The 18928-nt window shown below is 38.2% G+C and overlaps 1 protein-coding gene across 1 annotated transcript; it reads right to left on the bottom strand.

Moving 5' to 3' along the window:
- Positions 1-2989: 2989 nt before the first annotated feature.
- On the bottom strand, positions 2990-18096 carry LOC105862223 (large ribosomal subunit protein eL42-like). The gene is made up of 2 exons (XM_076003570.1): positions 17938-18096; positions 2990-3456 (listed from the first exon to the last, which is right to left on the bottom strand). Exons 1-2 carry the CDS (start codon positions 18094-18096, stop codon positions 3064-3066), a joined length of 552 nt encoding a protein of 183 aa, XP_075859685.1. The 3' UTR covers positions 2990-3063.
- Between the last annotated feature and the right edge of the window lie 832 nt (positions 18097-18928).

Here is an 18928-nt window from a genome sequence, read left to right as displayed (position 1 = left end):
CAAAGTTACCATCAAAATTCTAAGATTCAGAAAAGACTTCATGGATTTAATTTAAATATTCTCAAATGGTCTTCTTTGAATAGTTCCATAGTTTCAAAAGTTTTTCTTATGAAAGAGGGAAAAATTGAGAGGGCATACTTGTAAAAACCAAATTTCCAGTCCTAGCTTAATCATTTAGTTATTCATTTACTGAGACCCTACTATGGGCCAGAACAGGAGTGGGCAACCTGCAGCCTTAAGGCCACATGTGGCCTTCTAGCTCCTTAAGTGTAGCCTTTAGACTGAATCTAAATTTTATATAACAAATCATTTTATTTTTTTAATATATTTTTGTTCAGCTTTTATATTTTTATTTTATTTTTTATAATGAACATATTTAAAATACCAAAGAGTAACATCAGTTGTAACAAAATAATTCTCCCAGATTGACCAGTACAATTAGAACATTGGTAAGCCATAAGGGCTAAACTGATGGCTGCTATGCTCATGATTAAGTTTTAATTTCCCCTGCCTGCCTGGTGCCACTACCACACTAAGCTGGTTGGCGAGAGTTTATGGGGGTCGAGTACGCCAGTCTGTTATCAGCTTTTGACAGTAGTGCACTTTGTTTCTGTTTGAAGTGGAATTTGTGAATGGTGGCACAGCTCAGCAGTATTATTAAATTCTGTCTGCTTAAAAGCCCATGATGTCAAAGAAGACCAAGAGAACACTGAAGGAAGAAAATGGATTTTTAAATGAGGATTGGGAATTGCAATATTATCTTGTTTCTGCTACAGATAAGATGATTTGCTTGCTTTGTGGTACTGCAATATCAACATTAAAGAAATTCAATGCTCAGCAGCACTATAACACTCATAAACACCATGAATATTTTAAATGAGAGGGAGAGGCATGAAAAGTTGTATTGTAGAAATTAAAGATGAAAAGCAAAAGTAAAGACAATTCTTTCAAGTGACACTAAGACCTGAATATAATGCCACTGAATCAATTTATAAAGTAGCTCATATACTTGAGAAAAAAGGGAAGCTATTCAGTGATGTAGAAATTGTGAAAGAATGTATTGTTGAAGTTGTAGGATATTTAAACCCTCATGATGTACAAACAACTGCCTCTTTCAAGGAGAACCATAACTGATCAGCAGCATGAATTAGCCTTCAGCTTAATAGAACAACTTCATGCAATACCTCAAAAGGAAAATATATATTATTCAATCACTTTGGATGAATCAACTGATACTACTGATTTGGCACAGGTTTTATACTTCATTCAGGTCATACCACAAGATTTTCTTTGCTACAAAGAATTACCCACTTTGGGCACTCTGGTGAACAGAACATGAGGAATAGATATCTTCAATGACTTTTGAGATAAATGTCGTGAAGTTGGATTGAATTTGGTAAACTTAGTGAGTGTATGTACAGATGGTGCACCTTCCACGACAAGAAAACATGAAGGGTTTATTGCAAAGATAAAAAAAATTATTAACAGGTCCAAATGCTCTAATTTCTTTTCATTGTATCTTGCATCAAGCAAAATCTCTGTGCTAAAGCTGCTAGTTTAAGTGAACTTTGCAACAAGTTATAAGTATTGTTAACAATATTTGTCCAAATGCAGCATGGCATTGTCAGCTTTGTAAAGTGCTAAAATTGAATGATGAGATATTCAGTGTGGATTTCCATATCATTCTAAAGTGCATTGGTTATCACAGGGACGGGTGTTAGCCAAAATTTTATCTCTGTAAGATCAGATAGTTAAATTTTATGAAGAACAGTGAATTATTGAAAGAAGATTCCCATAGAAATGCAGGATTTCTGTGTGATACCATGTCAAATCAAAATGACTGGAATATTTCTTTGCAAGATAAAACTGTCTATATATGACATGTGGCAAGAAATAAAAGCCTTTCAAAAAAGCTATCTGTTTTCAAAACATTTCTTCTTCAAAGGAAAATTTCAGATGAACATTTTCCACAGTCAGCAAAGGTCATAGATGAGCAAGAGGATATATGCGAACCATTTGAAGAATATTCAGCTGTTATGGAACTGTTAATTGTAGAACACAGTGAAAGGTCCACTGACTTTGGGAACCATGACATCACATTCAAACTAGCATTTCATCCTCACCTAGATGATATCACCAAGGCACTTAAGGAACTACAGGTGGAATTGATTAAGCTCTCAATAGATGACATTTTAAAGTCATTGTTTGATGCTAAGAAAGATCAAATTGAAATACAGAAAAATGCATATAGAATACCTACGCCTTCAGCATCATGCCCGAAAAATGCTTTCTTGGTTTTCAACAACTTATTGCTGCTGATCTACATTCTCCTACCTACCCCAAATCAAGATGCCCTTAAGGTCACAAATGACCGACATCCATCTAGCAGATCAGCCAAAACTGCAGACCTCCATGCTTCAACCAAATGTTCAAATGCTTTCCAACAAAAAGCAGACGCAAAAAAGTCATTAAAAGGTTACTTAACTTTAAAATTCACAAATAGTTTTCAGTTTTTGAAATTAAGTAAACAGTAGTTAGATTTTTACAAAATAATGTACATTTTAAAGTATATCTAACTGAAGTTTCTTGAATGCAGCCTTATTTGACAGCTAAATTAATGTGGCCTTCCAAAGTGAAAAGGCTCTCCACCCCTGGGCTAGACTCTGAAGAAATGCAGAAGGAAGGGAAAGCAGTTTTATAAACAAATTATTTCAAACCAATGTGATAGGTGCTTTAATAGAAATAGAACAAAGAAGAAAAGTCAAACTCATAGAAGCAAAGAGTGGAATGTTAGTTACCAGGGGCTGGGGAGATGATGGTTAAATCAAAAAAAAAAAAAAAGAAAGAAAGAAAGAAAGAAAAAGAAAGAAATAAAGATGAATTAAAGCACAGATGAAGAGATGAAGGGCAACTTGTTTGTCTAGAGGGTTGAAAAATTTCATACAAGAGAAAAAAATGAATGGATTTTTGAGGATGAAAATAATTTACCTAGCTAGAGAAGGGCAATTTTTTTTTTTAACGTAACATCAAGATTTTATTGTCTTCATAATAAACAAAAGACGCTTAGAACTGGATCACTTGGCCCTTTCTCTTCTTATCTCCTCCCAGTTCAAAATGCTTGCATCTCTTAATAGCCAGCATTCTCTTAGATCTGCAGTTGGGCTCGACACACTCAAGCCTCAGCACAATTTTCTTTGTAGTTTTAGCCTTTTTCCGGAAAATCGGCTTAGTCTGCCCACCATAGCCAGTCTGCTTCCTATCATAACGCCGCTTTCCCTGGGCATACAGAGAATCCTTGCCCTTCTTGTACTGAGTCACTTTGTGGGGTTGGTGCTTGCCACATTTCTTACAGAAAGTCCGGCGGGTTTTAGGAACGTTCACCACGTTTGCGTGCGCGCTATCGGCAACGAAAGAAAGAGCGAGAAGGGCAGTTTTGAGAGAGAGAGAGCGCTGTAACTGTAAATGCCATTAAAAAGGAAAAAGAAATGGTGAGGTTAGAAAGGGGGAGACTGTTTTATATACATAGGAAGAGAGCAATGAACGAATTTAAGTAGAGGAGCCACGTTAACTGACTGCAGTTAAGGAAGATGAATACTGGGAGGGGGATTGGGAGGTGTATAGCCTGAACAGCTAGGAGAGGTGACAAGGAGTTGCAACAACGGGAAGTGATAGCAAGGAACTGAGAAATAGTTTGTGAGTAACATTAATAGGGTTCAGAGACTTAATCGACAGTGTCACATAAAGAATCTGCCGCTTAATATCTCAAACCAAAAGCTGAATTTATTGCTTGTTGAAGAAGAGGTTGATGTGCTTGTACTACATAGTCTTCCTGAGTCTGTGTAGTCTAAAAGCAAACTGCTTTGAGGAAGCACAGAGATTATGAATTTGTAAACTTCCATTGGCAGGAATTTTAGGGATTAATTGCCTGTTAGCCTCGGGAGCATGGTTACTGGAGTGAGGCTGTTGATTGGTGACTTTGAGAAACTGTCCCTGAATGCTGGACTTTTGGAAGTGTGTGATTTCTGAAGTAAAGTTGTCATTGACTGATTGGGATGGGTTTAAAACTGATTCTGATGGCCAATATACACCCTCTTTTCCTTTATTGAATTCAGGGAATAGGAACTTTTATTTTTAGGGGTTAAAATGGGAGAAGTTAAGGTCACCTTTAGCTTTTGCTTAAGAGGAAGAAGAACCAGTAGGTAATAAAGGTGGGGAGAGGAGCAGACTGGATAGCAAGACAGTATGTTTTGTAATGTTAACGTGTATGTAGAAAAATGTATGCAGGACATTTGATAGGTGGTTGGAGATATGAAGGGTGTGGGAAATTGGTGATCTTTAGGAGTTATCAGGAGGGTGTTGAAACCATGGATACAAAAGAAGTGGCTCAGTAAGAGTTTGTGAAGCAAAATAGAAGTTGGTTTGTGATACAGCTGCAAAGTACTTGTGAAACAAAAGAAGAACCAGGAGAAAGTAACTAGAAAAAGCAAAGGAGAAGAGTTTCAGTAAGATAGTTGTCAACAGAAGGTTGTTCATATATAATAAAATCTAATGTGGCCATTGCTGTCCTCAAGAGCCATTTTAATATAATTATAGGTCTGAGAATCAGATTTAAGGGATACCTAAACATTTTAGCTGTCAACCTCTGATACAATGCTTTAAATTTTATTCAAATATCTTAGGTACTCATAAATCTTAAGAGTGTTTTTATGTTAGATGTATTCAACTCAACAATTACTTATTAAGCACTTGCTACCTGACTACTTTTGAATTGTTTTGAATTTTTATCTTGAAACACTTACTAACAGAGCACATCAAATCCTTATGGCACAGACGTTTCAGCAATGGAATTTTTATTTTATTTTATTTTTGCAGGGAGGGCCCAGGCCACCACTTCATTTATTTATTTATTTTAATTTTTTTATTTCAGCATATTATGGGGGTACCAATGTTTAGGTTATGTATATTGCCCTTGCCCTACCTGAGTCAGAGCTTAAAGCATGTCTATCCCCCAGACAGTGCACACCGCACCCATTATGTATGTATATACCCATCCTCTCCTCCTCTCTTCCATCTGCCTGACACCTGATGAATATTATTACTTTATATGCACTTAAGTGTTGATCAATTAATACCAATTTGATAGTGAGTACATGTGGTGCTTATTTTTCCATTTTTGGGATATTCCACTTAATAGAATGGGTTCCAGCTCTATCAAGTATAATACAAGAGGTGCTAGATCACCATTGTTTTTTGTGGCTGAGTAGAGTTGCATAGCATACATATACCACATTTTGTTAATCCACTCATGCATTGATGGACACTTGAGTTGTTTCCACATCTTTGCAATTGTGAATTGTGCTGCTATAAACATTCAAGTGCAGATGCATTTTTTATAGAATGTCTTTTGGGTAGATGCCCAGTAATAGGATTGCTGGATCAAATGGTAGTTCTACTTGTATCTCTTTTAGGTATCTCCATATTGCTTTCCACAGAGGTAGTACTAGTTTGCAGTCCCACCAGCAGTGATTGAGTGTTTGTATCTCTATGCATGTATGCCAATATTTATTGTTTTGGGACTTTTTGATAAATGCCATTCTCACAGGGGATAAGTAATATCTCATTGTGGTTTTGATTTGCATTTCCCTGATGATTAGAGATGTTGAGCATTTTTTCATATGTTTGTTAGCCATTAGTCTATCTTCTTTTGAAAAGTTTCTGTTCATGTCCTCTGCCCACTTTTTGATAGGGTTGTTTGATTTTTTTCTTGCTGATTTTCCTGAGTTCTATATAGATTCTAGTTTCAGCCCTTAATAAGATGTGTAACAAGTGAATATTTTCTCCCATTCTGTGGGTTGTCTGTTTGCTCTTTTGATAGCTTCCTTGGCTGTGCAGAAGCTTTTAATTTGATCAGATCCCATTTATTTATTTTTGTTGTTGCTGTGATTATCTTTGAAGTCTTCTTTATAAATTCTTTGCCTAGGCTGATGTCTATAAGAGTTTTTCCAACATTTTCTTCTAGAATTCTTATAGTTTCATACATTAGGTTTAAGGAAAATTTAATTTTATACCATAATTAACTTCATCAGCAAAGATGCAATAAGTACCACAGTTTCCCAAAATTCTGCCTATTATAAATATTTTTATTTCCATTGCCTCATCCTAGTCCATGACACAATGATTTCTTCCCTGGACTACTTCAATAACTTCTTAGATCTCTCTAGTTTATTATCCATCCAATGTACAGAGTAATCTTTTAAAAATACAAATCTGATAATGCTATGAACCTACTTAAGATCTTTTAATGGTTTTATTTAAAAAATTTTAAATTAAATTTTATTTTATTAAATTTTTTCTTTAAATGTGGCACATGATGACATTTAATGATTTTCTATTCACCTTAAAAAAATCCACACTCATTTATAAAGTCTGGCCCAGGCAAATAGTTACCCATTAAAAATTTATAATACCCTTTCCTAATGTAGAGAGGTTGATTGGAAGAGGCTGCCCAGCCAGGGACTATATTTCCTGGTCCCTTGTGAGGCAAGGCTATGAAATGTGAAATAAGGTAATGTGTGCCACTTCTACCCTGGCCTATAGGAGACCTCTCGTGTGGCTCTATATTCTGTCCCCACTCCATATTTGGGTTGATGCTCAGGACTCTGAAGTCCCAGGGATAGTTAAGACAAAGGTGATGGAAGCCTGATTCCTTGGAATACAAGGAAGAATGTCCCCACCAGCCAGGAACACCTGCACTGGACCAATCAGTGAACGTAAAATTAACTTTTATTGTGCTGAGACACTAAAATTTGGGGTTTGGAAATTACAGCACTGGAATTACTTGAATCAATACATATGGCTTACAAGGCTCTATATGATCTGGCCTTTGATACTTCATATCTCCTCATTCTTACACTCTTTGCTCTAATGATATCTAACTTCTTTCATGATCTCTGCCTCCAAGTCTTCCAACACACGGTTGCCCCTGCCTAGCATGCGATCTCTTTCTCTTCCCCATTCCCTTGTCTAAATTGCACTCTGCATATCATCTCAGCTTAAATGTCATTTCCTCTGAAAGGCCTTCCCTGTCCCCTGACTTTGATGGTATCCTCTGCCATGCCCTTCCACAGCTCCCTGTGCTTCCTCTACTACCACACTCATCACATCTATGGTCAGTGACTTGTTCTGTTGGCCTCTGTAGACCGTAAACTCCTTGAGGGCAGGGACCATGTCTGTCTTGTTCAATGTTGTGTCATAAGCACCAAGCACAGTCTCTGGAATATACTTGGTGCTCACTAAATATTTACTGAGTAAATGAATAAATGAATGGATTGTCCTGGCAGGAGGGCTTTCCACTCCTGTGACTTTTTCCATTTTTACCCCTTTCTGCCAGTACAGATAGGTTGGAGCACATTTGTAGAAGGTCCTGAATATTTGGTGGCTAAGAAATTGCCATTTTCATTGTGATTCTTATATTGTTAAACATTTTATACCAACATACAGAATACAAAGTAGCTTTAGTGAAATGTCTAGTGAAATGTTTCAAAAGTGAAATAATTAAATTCATTTTTGAAATAAAAGTTAAGAGAAAGAAGGGGAAACAGTGGAAATAAGGGAAATAAAATGGGAAGCATGTCACTGAATGGCAGAATTGGAAAGGATGGCTGTGTGTAATGAACTCTACTCTCTAGTTGAGCAGGTGAGCTTGAAAAATAATAGAGTATTGCAGAGTAAAGTGTTGCTATAGGAACAGTTGCCTAAAGATCTAATCGGCACCTTGTTGAGTGAAAGGATTTTCTCTTTAGTGTGAAACATTTCAGCAAGTGCTAAAAATAGGCGTTTGAAAAAGCCTCACAATCTATCTGTTCCCATATCTTCTGCTGGTTCCTAAGATTTTTTTTTAAAAAGTTGTTAAAAATGATCAGAACCATATAATGAGCATGCTACTTAATTTTGATAAATGTGAGTGGGTTAAGCCTATATGTTTAGGCATCCTACACCATTTATTTAGTTAAAAGGGTCAAATGTCTTGTAGTGTAGGTTCCTCCAAAGCAGAGCCTGAGAGAAGCACCAGGGCGAGAGGTAGTTTATTTGGCAGGTGATTCACAAGCAGGAGTGAAGGAATGGGCAGAGTGAGGCAGGGAAGGGGGAACAGCAAATGATGCTGGATAACCTGTCTCTGTGGTGCACCACGAGGCTTGATTCTGCTGGGACCCCTGAGATGTACAGAGAGAGGGCTTACACTTGTTCTTTTTTCAAGGTACTTTCAAATATATTATTTCAGCTTATATGGATTGCAAATCCTAAACAAGAAAATAAAACTGGTGACTGTTGCTGGATTAGTCTACTTGGGCTGTGCTATGGTTTGAATGTGTCCCCCAAATTTTGAGTGTTGGAAAGCTAATCTCCAAATTCATATGTTGAAGGTATTTAAAAGTGGGACCTTTGAGAGGTAATTTGGATTAGATAAATTAATCCAGAACTGAGCCCCTGAAAGATGGAGGCATTTATGCAGAAGTTCCACCCTCCATTGATTGAGGATTGTCCCCTGGGAGTGTTAACTTCTCATTCCTCCTAGGAAGAGGACCTAGTGACCTCAGGCAGCCTGGGAGAAGGCCCTGGGGCGGAATGTGGAAAGATGAGACGCCTGGGTTTGAAGCAGGGTGCTGGCACAGAACCCACACTGCTGCCTGCATGCAGCGGTGACAGAGGGGATGTGATGCCCATGCCAGTTATGTCTGCTGCAGGCTCATCCGAGAGCAGCAGCTCCCTGGCTTCCCCTGCACCCAAGTACCTGTTCTCATGGCATATTACTGTCTTTTCTAGGACTATAGCCCTTACTCAGTGAGTTGCTTCACTTGTCTCTGCATCAGTTTCCTTGCCTCTAAAACTGGGATAATTAGTATTACCCACCCAAAGAATTGTGAGGTTAAATGTGTTAATACCTTGACACATTTAGCACAGTGCTCAGTACATAGTAAGTGCTCAATAAGTGTTAATCGTTATTATTATTATTATTCTTAATAGGAATGGTAACATATCACCACTACTACTATTGTGGTGAAGCCTATCATTGCATTTAGTATTTCCACAATGTCAGTAACTTCATGGCAGAATGAAGTCTAATCTATCTCACACACATTATTTGATTTTTTCCTCACCACAGTTCTTATGAAGTACCTGTTATCTTGAATTCTGAAAATATTTCTCAAATAAAATCATAGGCTGTACTCAGGGCATTGTTGAATAATATAATCTCTGTCAAGTCTATCTAGTATGTCTTCAACTTGTGTAAAGTTGGTGAAGCATGTGTTCTGAGTTTTAAAACCTTTATTATAAGACTTTATTCAGGCAATCCTAAGTCATTCAGCTATTGAGGGAAGAGTGGATCTCAATACAAGTGTTCATATTGGAAGAATAATTTTATTTTATTTTATTTTATTCATTTATTTATTTTGAGACAGAGTCTCGCTTTGTTGTCCAGGCTAGAGTGAGTGCCATGATGTCAGCCTAGCTCACAGCAACCTCAAACTCCTGGGCTCAAGCAATCCTACTGCCTCAGCCTCCCGAGTAGCTGGGACTACAGGCATGCGCCACCAGGCCCGGCTAATTTTTTCTCTATATATTAGTTGGCCAATTAATTTCTTTCTATTTATAGTAGAGACAGAGTCTCGCTCTTGCTCAGGCTGGTTTCGAACTCCTGACCTGGAGCAATCCACCCTCCTCGGCCTCCCAGAGTGCTAGGATTATAGGCGCAAGCCACCACGCCTGGCCGGAGGAATAATTTTAGGTTACACAAATGATTTTCTGCAATGCCAGGATGAAGGCAAAAATCACACAGGAAGTGGAACTAAGGTTTGCCTAAAAGAAACCACAATCACCATTTAGTAATGAAAACATTTTTTAAGGTATAAATCTTAAAATACAGTGCTTTATTAGGAAAAGGAAGCCACTTTTAGAAGATAACAAGCTCAGGTTTTCAAGTAGTATGAATAACAGCTTCAATTTTTACACTTGTTCTTTTTTCAAGGTACTTTCAAGTATATTATCTCAGCTTATATGGATTGCAAATTCTAAACAAGAAAATAAAACTGGTGATGGTTGCTGGATTAGTCTACTTGGGCTGTGCTATTGTTTGAATGTGTTCCCCAGATTCCGTGTGTTGGAAACCTGATCTCCAAATTCATATGTTGAAGGTATTTAAAAGTGGGACCTTTGGGAGGTAAAATGCATTAGATAAATTAATCGGAGTGGGGTCCCATGATGGGACTGGTGGCTTTATAAGAAGGAGAAGAAAGACCTGAGCTGGCATGTTCTTACACTCTTGCCGTGTTATGATGCAGCAGGAAAGCCCTCACCACATGCTGGCCCCTTGACCTTGGACTTCGTCACCTTCAGGACTTTGAGCTAAATAAACCTCTATTTTTAAAATAAACCAGTAAGTCAGTATTCAGTTATAGCAATAGAGAACACACTAAGACAGACTGCTCTAACAAAATACCACAGACTGGGTGGCTTAAACAACAGAAATGTATCACAGTTTCAGAAGCTAGAAGTCCTTGATCAAGATCTGGCAGGGGCAGTTTCTGGGGAGAACTCTCTTTCTGGCCTGCAGATAGCAGCCTTCTCACTATATTTTCACATCGTGGGTGGGTAAAGAGAACTCTCTGGTGTCTTCTCTTATAAGGACGCTAATAATTTTGACCTAACTTAATTTACATTCCTACAGGCCCCCTCTCCAAATATAGCCACACTAAGAGTTAGGGCTTCAGAATATGAATTTTAGGGAACACAAATATTCAGTCCATAATTGTCACTTAGGAAAATATTTTTAAGCACAAATGATAGTTCAACTTCTTTATAAGGAAAAAAGAAGAGAAAATGGCCAACTGCAGAACAAAGACAAGGACACTTTTCTTTTTAAAGGGACATTTAGGCACAGGCCCTAAGTTAGGCACTTTCTATGCACTTTATCTAATTTAATTCTAAAAACTACCATTCCAGACAGAATTATAAGATATTTAAGAAGTTTTCTGATTAGGGAGATAAGATATTAAAACCAGACCATTCTTAGGGGCCTTTGGAAATAGTGTTGAGATGCACATGTGTGGAATGGTTTGAGTGTAGCCTTGTCTGCAACTGGAAGATTGATCGTTTCAAGTAACCCCAATTCTATCTTAACCTCTCCTTCCTATTATATTGTATTTAGGATTTTGGGAAATTGAATCCTCAAGAGGAAACCATATAGGTATATGGCTTCAAAAAGAGATTAACTGGAATGAAGGTACCTAAAAAATCTGCATTCTTCTTGGGCTGAACCTTCAGGTAAGTGTGATTATAATTGTTAATGTTTATCAAGTGCCACGTACTGCTTAGGGACTCTATAAAAATCTCAGTGTTGAGAGCACCACAAAATGGAAGAGAAAAACTCAGACTAAAAGCGATTTCCTGTGTGGAAGTACTAACGCAGAGCCACACAGTTGGAGACCACTAGGGTTTTGGGGTTTCTTCTTCCAGTTGCCCTGTATCTCCTGGCACACTGAAGAGGGCTTGACAAAGCATGTGGCTTGGAAACTATGACCCCTTTGTGCTGTGCACTTTTCTAAGCTGCATAAAAACCAAGTGATGAAAAGCAGAAGGAAAATTAGAAAATAAATCCTTAGGGTGAATAAGCAGGTTTATTTCTTTATCTTCCTAAGGATTAGCTGTAGTCTCTCTTGTTGTTGCTTTCCTCTTCAAAACTGTAACACTTGTCGCCAGCTGATGAAATTCTTAGAGGGTCTTTAAAGACCCTTTAATGGAAAAATGTTTGTGTTTCTGGGAGGCTTAAGTGGAAAATCAGCACCTGCTGCTTAGGGAATTGAGAAACTTTAGAAGGTTAGCTGTTTCCTTACACAGTAATTTCAATCATCAGTTGTAAATTTTCACTTGAACACTCATGATACTTTACAGTGCCAGGCATGCTAGCCATTAGCAATCATGTTATATTCACAACTATTCCATGTAGAGTTCATCTCTAAAGAAAATGATGAAAGCAGAACAAAAGAAAGCAAATTTGGGGTTGGTGGTCCTACTGAATTAAAACATGTCAATGTTTGATGGCAGTATTAATACCTCTTCTGCCTTTTACATTCTGTGGAAAGAGAAGACCCCATCTAGATCCATTTTACTCACTAATTCCTTAGGTATTCTTGAGTTCTTATGTGTGCTGGGCATTGCTCTAGGAGTTTGGAATAAAAGTCTCTACTTTCATTGAGTTTACATTCTAGTGGGGGGTGCAGGTGTTAAAAAAAAGACAAAAAGTAAACAAGTAATCAAGATACATCCAGATAGTGACATTTGCTTTGAAGATAATAAAGCAGCCTTTTGGTTTATGTAGCTGGAAAATACAGAAGTATGGAAGGTTTTTTGGATTGGTTGATCCAGGAAATTAACAGTGTCAACATTGACCCAGTTGGTCTCACTTTTCTGTGTTTCAGGCCACAGTGATGGCTTCATCTCAGGGCTGGGTATTTTTAGGGTCGGAGGATATCTGCCAGCAGTTAGAGCTCATGCCTCTTTGTTTATATTCAGCATGGTGTCCATCATAACATGCTAGTAAACGGTACTGGAATCATTAGCTTAGGTCTCATATTCATGCTTGTAGCAGTGACTGAAGCTGGGAAGAAAATCTTCTGATTTATTTAAGCCAGTCAAGGCCAATTCCCAGATTCCCAGAACAGGGAGAGAGGGGCTGCATGAGAAAGGATACCTGGAAAGAGATCCATCTCCTATAAGTAAGGGAAAAAGGAAGAAATTGATGCTGGCAAAGCAATTAAAAATGTTTACTACAGAGAGCAACCAGGAACAAGAAATATTTTATATAGGGGAATGAGGTGATATGAAAGTGGAGAAGTAGATGATGATAAGCAGCTAGGTATGCAAGTATCTGGGGAAAGTACATTTTAGGCAGAAGGAGCAGCAAGTGCAAAGACTTTGTGAGGTGGAAATGAGTTGTTATGCATTCTATAATAAGAACAGAAAGATGCTGGTGTGACTGGAGTGGAGTGCAATGTCAGAGAGGTGGTGTAGCGATTTGGTATTGTGTCAATTTAGTAAGCTATATCTCCCCAAATTCCCTTCTCTCTATGGTTTCGGATTAGGGCTGGCCACATACAACATTTCGGTGAGATGTGAAAAGCAGAAGTAAAGCAGTGGCCATGTTTACATCCAAAAGGTTGGTGTCTGCTTAGGCACTGTTGCATTTCCCAATGTTTGTTGCTGGCTGCTCTGCTGGCTCACCTTGGTGCGGGGCAACTTGCAGCTCCTTTTGCTCCTGCCAGAATCTTCCCTAAGCTCTCTGAATACCAAGCTCTGTGTGTGTGTGTGTGTGTGTGTGTGTGTGTGTGTGTGTGTGTGTGTGTGGTGAAGGGCACCAGCTTTTCCTCAAGGTCATGTGTATGATCCAAGTTGGGGACCTGGAGCTGGTGAGAGACAGATGGGGACACCAGTTCATCCTTTGGTGCCCAGCTCATTCTTTTGGGTTTCTGTTAGTTCTTGCTCTTTATGTGTTTTTTCTCTCAGATTACCTGCTTTGCTAACTTCCAGCTGGGCACCAGATGTAGAAACAGCAGCCTTATATAGACTGTTTACCTCCTGCAATTGTTTAAGATCAAAGTTCTCTAATAAATCTTGACCAAAACTTAACTGACATGGAATTTAGTATGGGGAGTGGTTCCAGAGGAATATAACCTTATGGAAGGGCTCTCTGAATTGGTTCTGGGTTCTATGAATTGGTTCTGGATCCTCTGAAGTTGGTTCTCTGTCTTGATTAGATTTAGAGGCATAGCAATCTTGTTTCCAGTGGTAAAGACAATGCTAGTAGTTCATAGCATACAGAGGCAAAGCACTTACATAAATCACCACCTGTAGACAAGTGTAATGAAATGCCTATAGAAGATCAGTCCTTAGGCAAGTCAGCATTTCCTGACATAGAACATTTTAATGAGTACACATAGTGTAATGGAATTGGATAGTTGCTTCTCCATGGACTGGAGTAGAAGTAGAAAAAAATAATGAGCTCAGGGCTTCAAATTCCCAGAATACTTCTATAACTGCTCTAAAAACACATATATCTCCTAAGCTGTAGGACTGAGATTTCTGAAAATAAAACCCAAAGTCTAAGCTCAGAAGGGGCTGAATGACAGGATAAATTGAGTCTCTAATCTCTCAAGGTCTTTTGCATTAATGTTAGAACATGGATGGGGAAGGAGTGGGACCATGAAAATTGGGGTAAGGGAATATGGATAAATACTGATGAAGCTGGGGATCTTCAACCTCTAAGTTATGCTGCATTTCCTTTGTCAATGGGAGCAGCCCTTCTCCTACCTGAGACTATTAGACTCTCCCTGCCTCTACTAATGGATTTGCAATGGACTGATTATCTTCATTAGGAGCTTTCCCCAATATGTCTCAATGTTTCTACACCTATTAGTGAATTGATGTTGCAGGCTCCAGAGGGCAAGGTAAAAGGTGTTACCCAAATGGAGGTGTAATCCACACCAAAAGATTCTTAAAATAATGGTGAAAAGTGCTACCATTCTTAAAATAATGGTGAAACGATGGTGAAATAATTCTTAAAATAATGGTTATTTTAAAGGCTCTAGTACCAACTTCCTGGAAATATCTAGTTAGCTGGGCCTCCACATAGATCTTTCTGCCAAAACCATTTTAGGCTCTGAGCTGATGAAACAAATCATCTTAAAATGATGGGGAAAAGTGCTATAGTCCTTTTAAAAATGGTGAAATAATTCTTAAAATAATGGTTATTTCAAAAGTTCTGCTACCTACTACTTGGAAATATCCAGTTACCTGGGCCTAAAGATAGATTTGTCTACCAAAACCATTTTCAATTCTGATCACCATGTACTGATGGGTAATTGATGATTACACAATACAACCCTCCTGCCCACCTCTGGCACTCAGAATAGGTATTGAATGATATAAGATAATAAGAATTGTAACTCTAATCAGAATAACCATTATTAATATGAGTTAACTTTACAAGAGAAAAAATAGTGATATAATTGATGTTATTCACTATTTGCCTTATCAGGAAGGTATGGAACATGGCTTGCATGTGTAGAAGTATATCAAACATCAAAATTACAACATTCAGGGACTCTTAGGCTGAGTTTCTGGCTCTTGTTCTTGGACCAAAGGCAATATGTGTTTGTCTGGAAAGCTGCTTTAAAGTAGACTTAAAAAAATAAGCTTATTTTCTTTTACTGTCTAGAGAGGCAATTAATTCAATTCATGCCTGATGTTAGTCTTGGGTGAATGGGCAAATTGCTTTTTCCAGTTCTGCACTAATATTATAAAAATGTAGTAACATCTGGGTGCTGGCCAAGGTTCTGCAACCCACACAGGTGCCTGTCAAGCTACTGTGACCTGCCCAGCTGCCAGCCAAGGTTACGCCACCTGCCTCTATGGAGAGGGACTTGCCTAGTCCCCAGCAAGATATTCCAACAGTGGCCTGGAATGAATGAATATTCCCCAGCACTGGCATGCACTGTGACAACCACATGGGAATGGGATGACATAGGACAGCAGCTGTATTACAGGCTGTCAGTGCATTGGTTTCTGTCCTGCCAGATCAATCCTCTGGAGTAGGACATACAGGTGCTATCTAAGGATTTTCCCTCTTTCTCACTAAGTAGGAGAGTTCCCTGCAAAGAAGAACAGGTGCACTGCAAACCTATCAGCCCTGAGCTGAGAGAAGATGTTTCACATGAGAAGAAACCAGCAAAAGAATTCTGGCGACATGAAATAACAAGCTATCTCAACACCCCCAAAAGATCACAATAGATCCACAGCAACAGACCTCAACCAAAGGGAAATTGTTGGAGAGAACAAATCTGGAGGCATCACATTACCTGACTTTAAATTATATTACAAGGTTGTAATAACCAGAACAGTATGATACTGGTATAAAAACAGAGATATAGACCAATAGAAAAGAATAGAGGACCCAGAAATAAAACCATGTCATTATGACCAATTGATCTTTGGCAAAGCAGACAACATACACTAGGGAAAGTATGCCCTATTCAATATATGGTACTGGGGAAATTAGATAGCCATATGCAGAAGAATGAAACAGGACTCCTACCCCTTGCTATATACAAAAATTAATTCAAGATGGATAAAAGGCTTAATAAAAATCTAAAAGAAAATGTAGAAAAAACTCTTCTAGACATCAGCCTAGACAAAGAATTTATGACTAAGACCCCAAAGACAAATATAGCCACAAAAAAAATAAATAAATGTGACTTAATTAAATTAAAAAGCTTCTGCACTGCAAAGGAAATAATCAACAGAATATATAGATAACTTACGGAATGGGAGAAAATATTTACAAATTATTCATCCAACAAATGACTAATATTTAGAATCTACTAAGAACTCAAACAACTCAACAAGAAAAAAACAAAGAATTCCATTAAAAAGTGGGCAAAAGACATGAACATAAGTTTTTCAAAAGAAGACAAATGGCTAACATATGAAAAATGCTCAACATCACTAATCATCAGGGAAATGCAAATAAAAACTACAATGAGTAGTTTGCCCCTATCAAAATGACCATTATTAAAAAATAAAAGAACAATAGATGCTGGTGTGGATGCAGAGAGAAAGGAACACTTATACACTGTTGGTGGGACTACAAATTAGTATAACCTCTATGGAAAACAGTATGAAGATTCCTCAAAGAAGTAAATGTAGACCTACCATTTGATCCAGCAGTCCCACTATTGAGTATTTACCCAAAGGGAAAGACTACTTTTCATCAAAAAGACACCTACACTTGAATGTTGATTGCAGCACAATTCACAATTGCAAAGATCTGGAATCTACCCAAGTGACCATCAATTCATGAGTGGATTAATACAATGTGATATATCTATACCATGAATTTCTATTCATCAATAGAAAAGATGAATTAATACCTTTTGCAACAATCTGCTTGGAACTGAAGACCATTCTTCTAAGTGAAGTATCTCAAGAATGGAAAAACAAACACCACTATGTACTCACTGTTAAGTTGGAACTAATCAATGAGCATATGCACACACATATGCACAGAGGGAAGTAAAACTCAGTGGAAATCAACCAGTGGGGAGGTGAAAAGAGAGGAGGGGAAAAAACCAACCTAATTGCTTTTATGAACACTATTTGGGTGATGGGCACACCTATAGCTGGGACTAACAAGCATTACAAAAATGATCCATGTAACTAACCTAAAACATTTGTACCCCCTTAATATTTGAAATAAAAAACAACCAATAAGAATAATAAATAACTTCTAGAAATATTGTACCAAATAAAATAACAGTGCCTTGTGTATCCTGAGCAATGTCTAACAGCTGTTATTTATTTCTCTGGTTTAATCAGTTATAGCTATTCCATTTAAGTCTCTTAGCCCCCGTAATGCCTTCTATTCCACAGACCTCCTTCACCTCCTTCTCCTCCTCTCCTTTCCCTCCTTTTCTTCTTCATTTTACTGAGGCATATATCAGTTATCTATTTCTTGCCTCTCAGGTTTAGATCCACCCTTCATTGCCACCCTTGTGATACTGGAGCATTTTCCCCTTCACCAGCTGGCACAATATTAAGTTTTGTCACTGCACAGCACTGGAGAGATGCTGGAGAGGGAAAGGGCTTTTCTCCTGGTTCCTAGTGTGCTCTGTCTGATTGCTTCTGCAGTGCCTGACATCCAGGAGCACACAAGACAATTGTCTGGTGCTTACTTCCTCATGGACAGCATTCCCAGCACCCTAGAGAACTGCTTCTCATTGTGCCACCCCTCTGGGCAGTTTCCAAGTGAGTTCTGTAACTCTTTGGAATGGCATCTCTCTGTGGGCAACTCCACCCAGCACCCAAAGGGGTAGCTTCCCAGCTCACCACCTCTGCGGGAGGCTTTGCAGTGAGTTCTAAAGTGCAATATCTTCTTGCTGGGGCTTCCTCCAGCATCCCAGAGGGCGGCTTCTCAGCGAGTTCCACCAACATGGCATCTCCATGAACTTCTCCACCATCCACGAGACACTGGTATGTCCTCTCCATTGATAGTCTGGATCTTAGCCCTGGGGATCTCTTCTGTATTTGTTTCATCTGTAGGCTCTGTGCCCGAGCACTAGAGGTATTGGTTACTGCATATGTCTTCCATTTATTTATCCTTTAAAGTTCTCTTTTCCCATTAGTACGTAATCCTCTATTATAGTTAATAATTTTTATATTAAACTTCTCCTTTCAAAATGTTCAAATTACTGTGTGGTTCTGTCTCCTAATTGGAACCTGATAGATATAAGATATAACTTACATGCAATGAAATGCTCAGCTCTTAAGTGAACTCTTTTCTTTCACTTAGCACAGTATTTTTGAGATTCATTCTTGTTGCTTGTGTGTGTGTGTATACATGTAAATACTTGCTTCCTTTTTATTGTTGGCTAGCATTCCATTGTATAAATATATCACATTTTATTTATCCATTCTCCTGTTGATGGATGACAGGGTTGTTTCCAGTTTTGAGCCATTATATTAATACATAAAGCTGCCATGAAGCTTCTTGTACAGCTTTTTCTTGATATGTGATTTCATTGTCCTTTGATAAATACCTAGGAGTAGAACTTGTGGGTTATAGGGTTGATGTATATTTCAGTTTTTTGAAATGTAAAACTTCCAGTTTTTCAAAATGATTGCATCATTGTATTCTCCCATCAGCAATGTATGAGAATACAGGTTGCTTCACGTTCTCTTCAATATTTGGTGTTTTCACAGCCTTTCTTCGAGACAGTGAAAGGTTCAGATGTGGGGTATGCTATTCTGGGCCTGCTTGCTCACACATTTGTCCTTTGTCCTTTCCCGTTCCTTGTGACCATTCCGCAATCCACTCCTT

The sequence above is a fragment of the Microcebus murinus genome, chromosome 5, assembly GCF_040939455.1.
Source record: "Microcebus murinus isolate Inina chromosome 5, M.murinus_Inina_mat1.0, whole genome shotgun sequence".
NCBI classification, from domain to species: domain Eukaryota; kingdom Metazoa; phylum Chordata; class Mammalia; order Primates; family Cheirogaleidae; genus Microcebus; species Microcebus murinus.
Note: the sequence above shows the minus strand (reverse complement) of the source record. Positions and strands in the feature narration are given on the sequence as shown.

Bases quoted from the DNA above. Each gene is read 5' to 3' on its own strand.
- LOC105862223 (XM_076003570.1), bottom strand. From the start codon at position 18,096: ATGGAGAGGACATACCAGTGTCTCGTGGATGGTGGAGAAGTTCATGGA. The intron at 3,457-17,937 runs GTGAGCTGGGAA...TGGCATTTACAG, and splicing joins CAAAGCCTCCCGCAGAGGTG to TTACAGCGCTCTCTCTCTCT.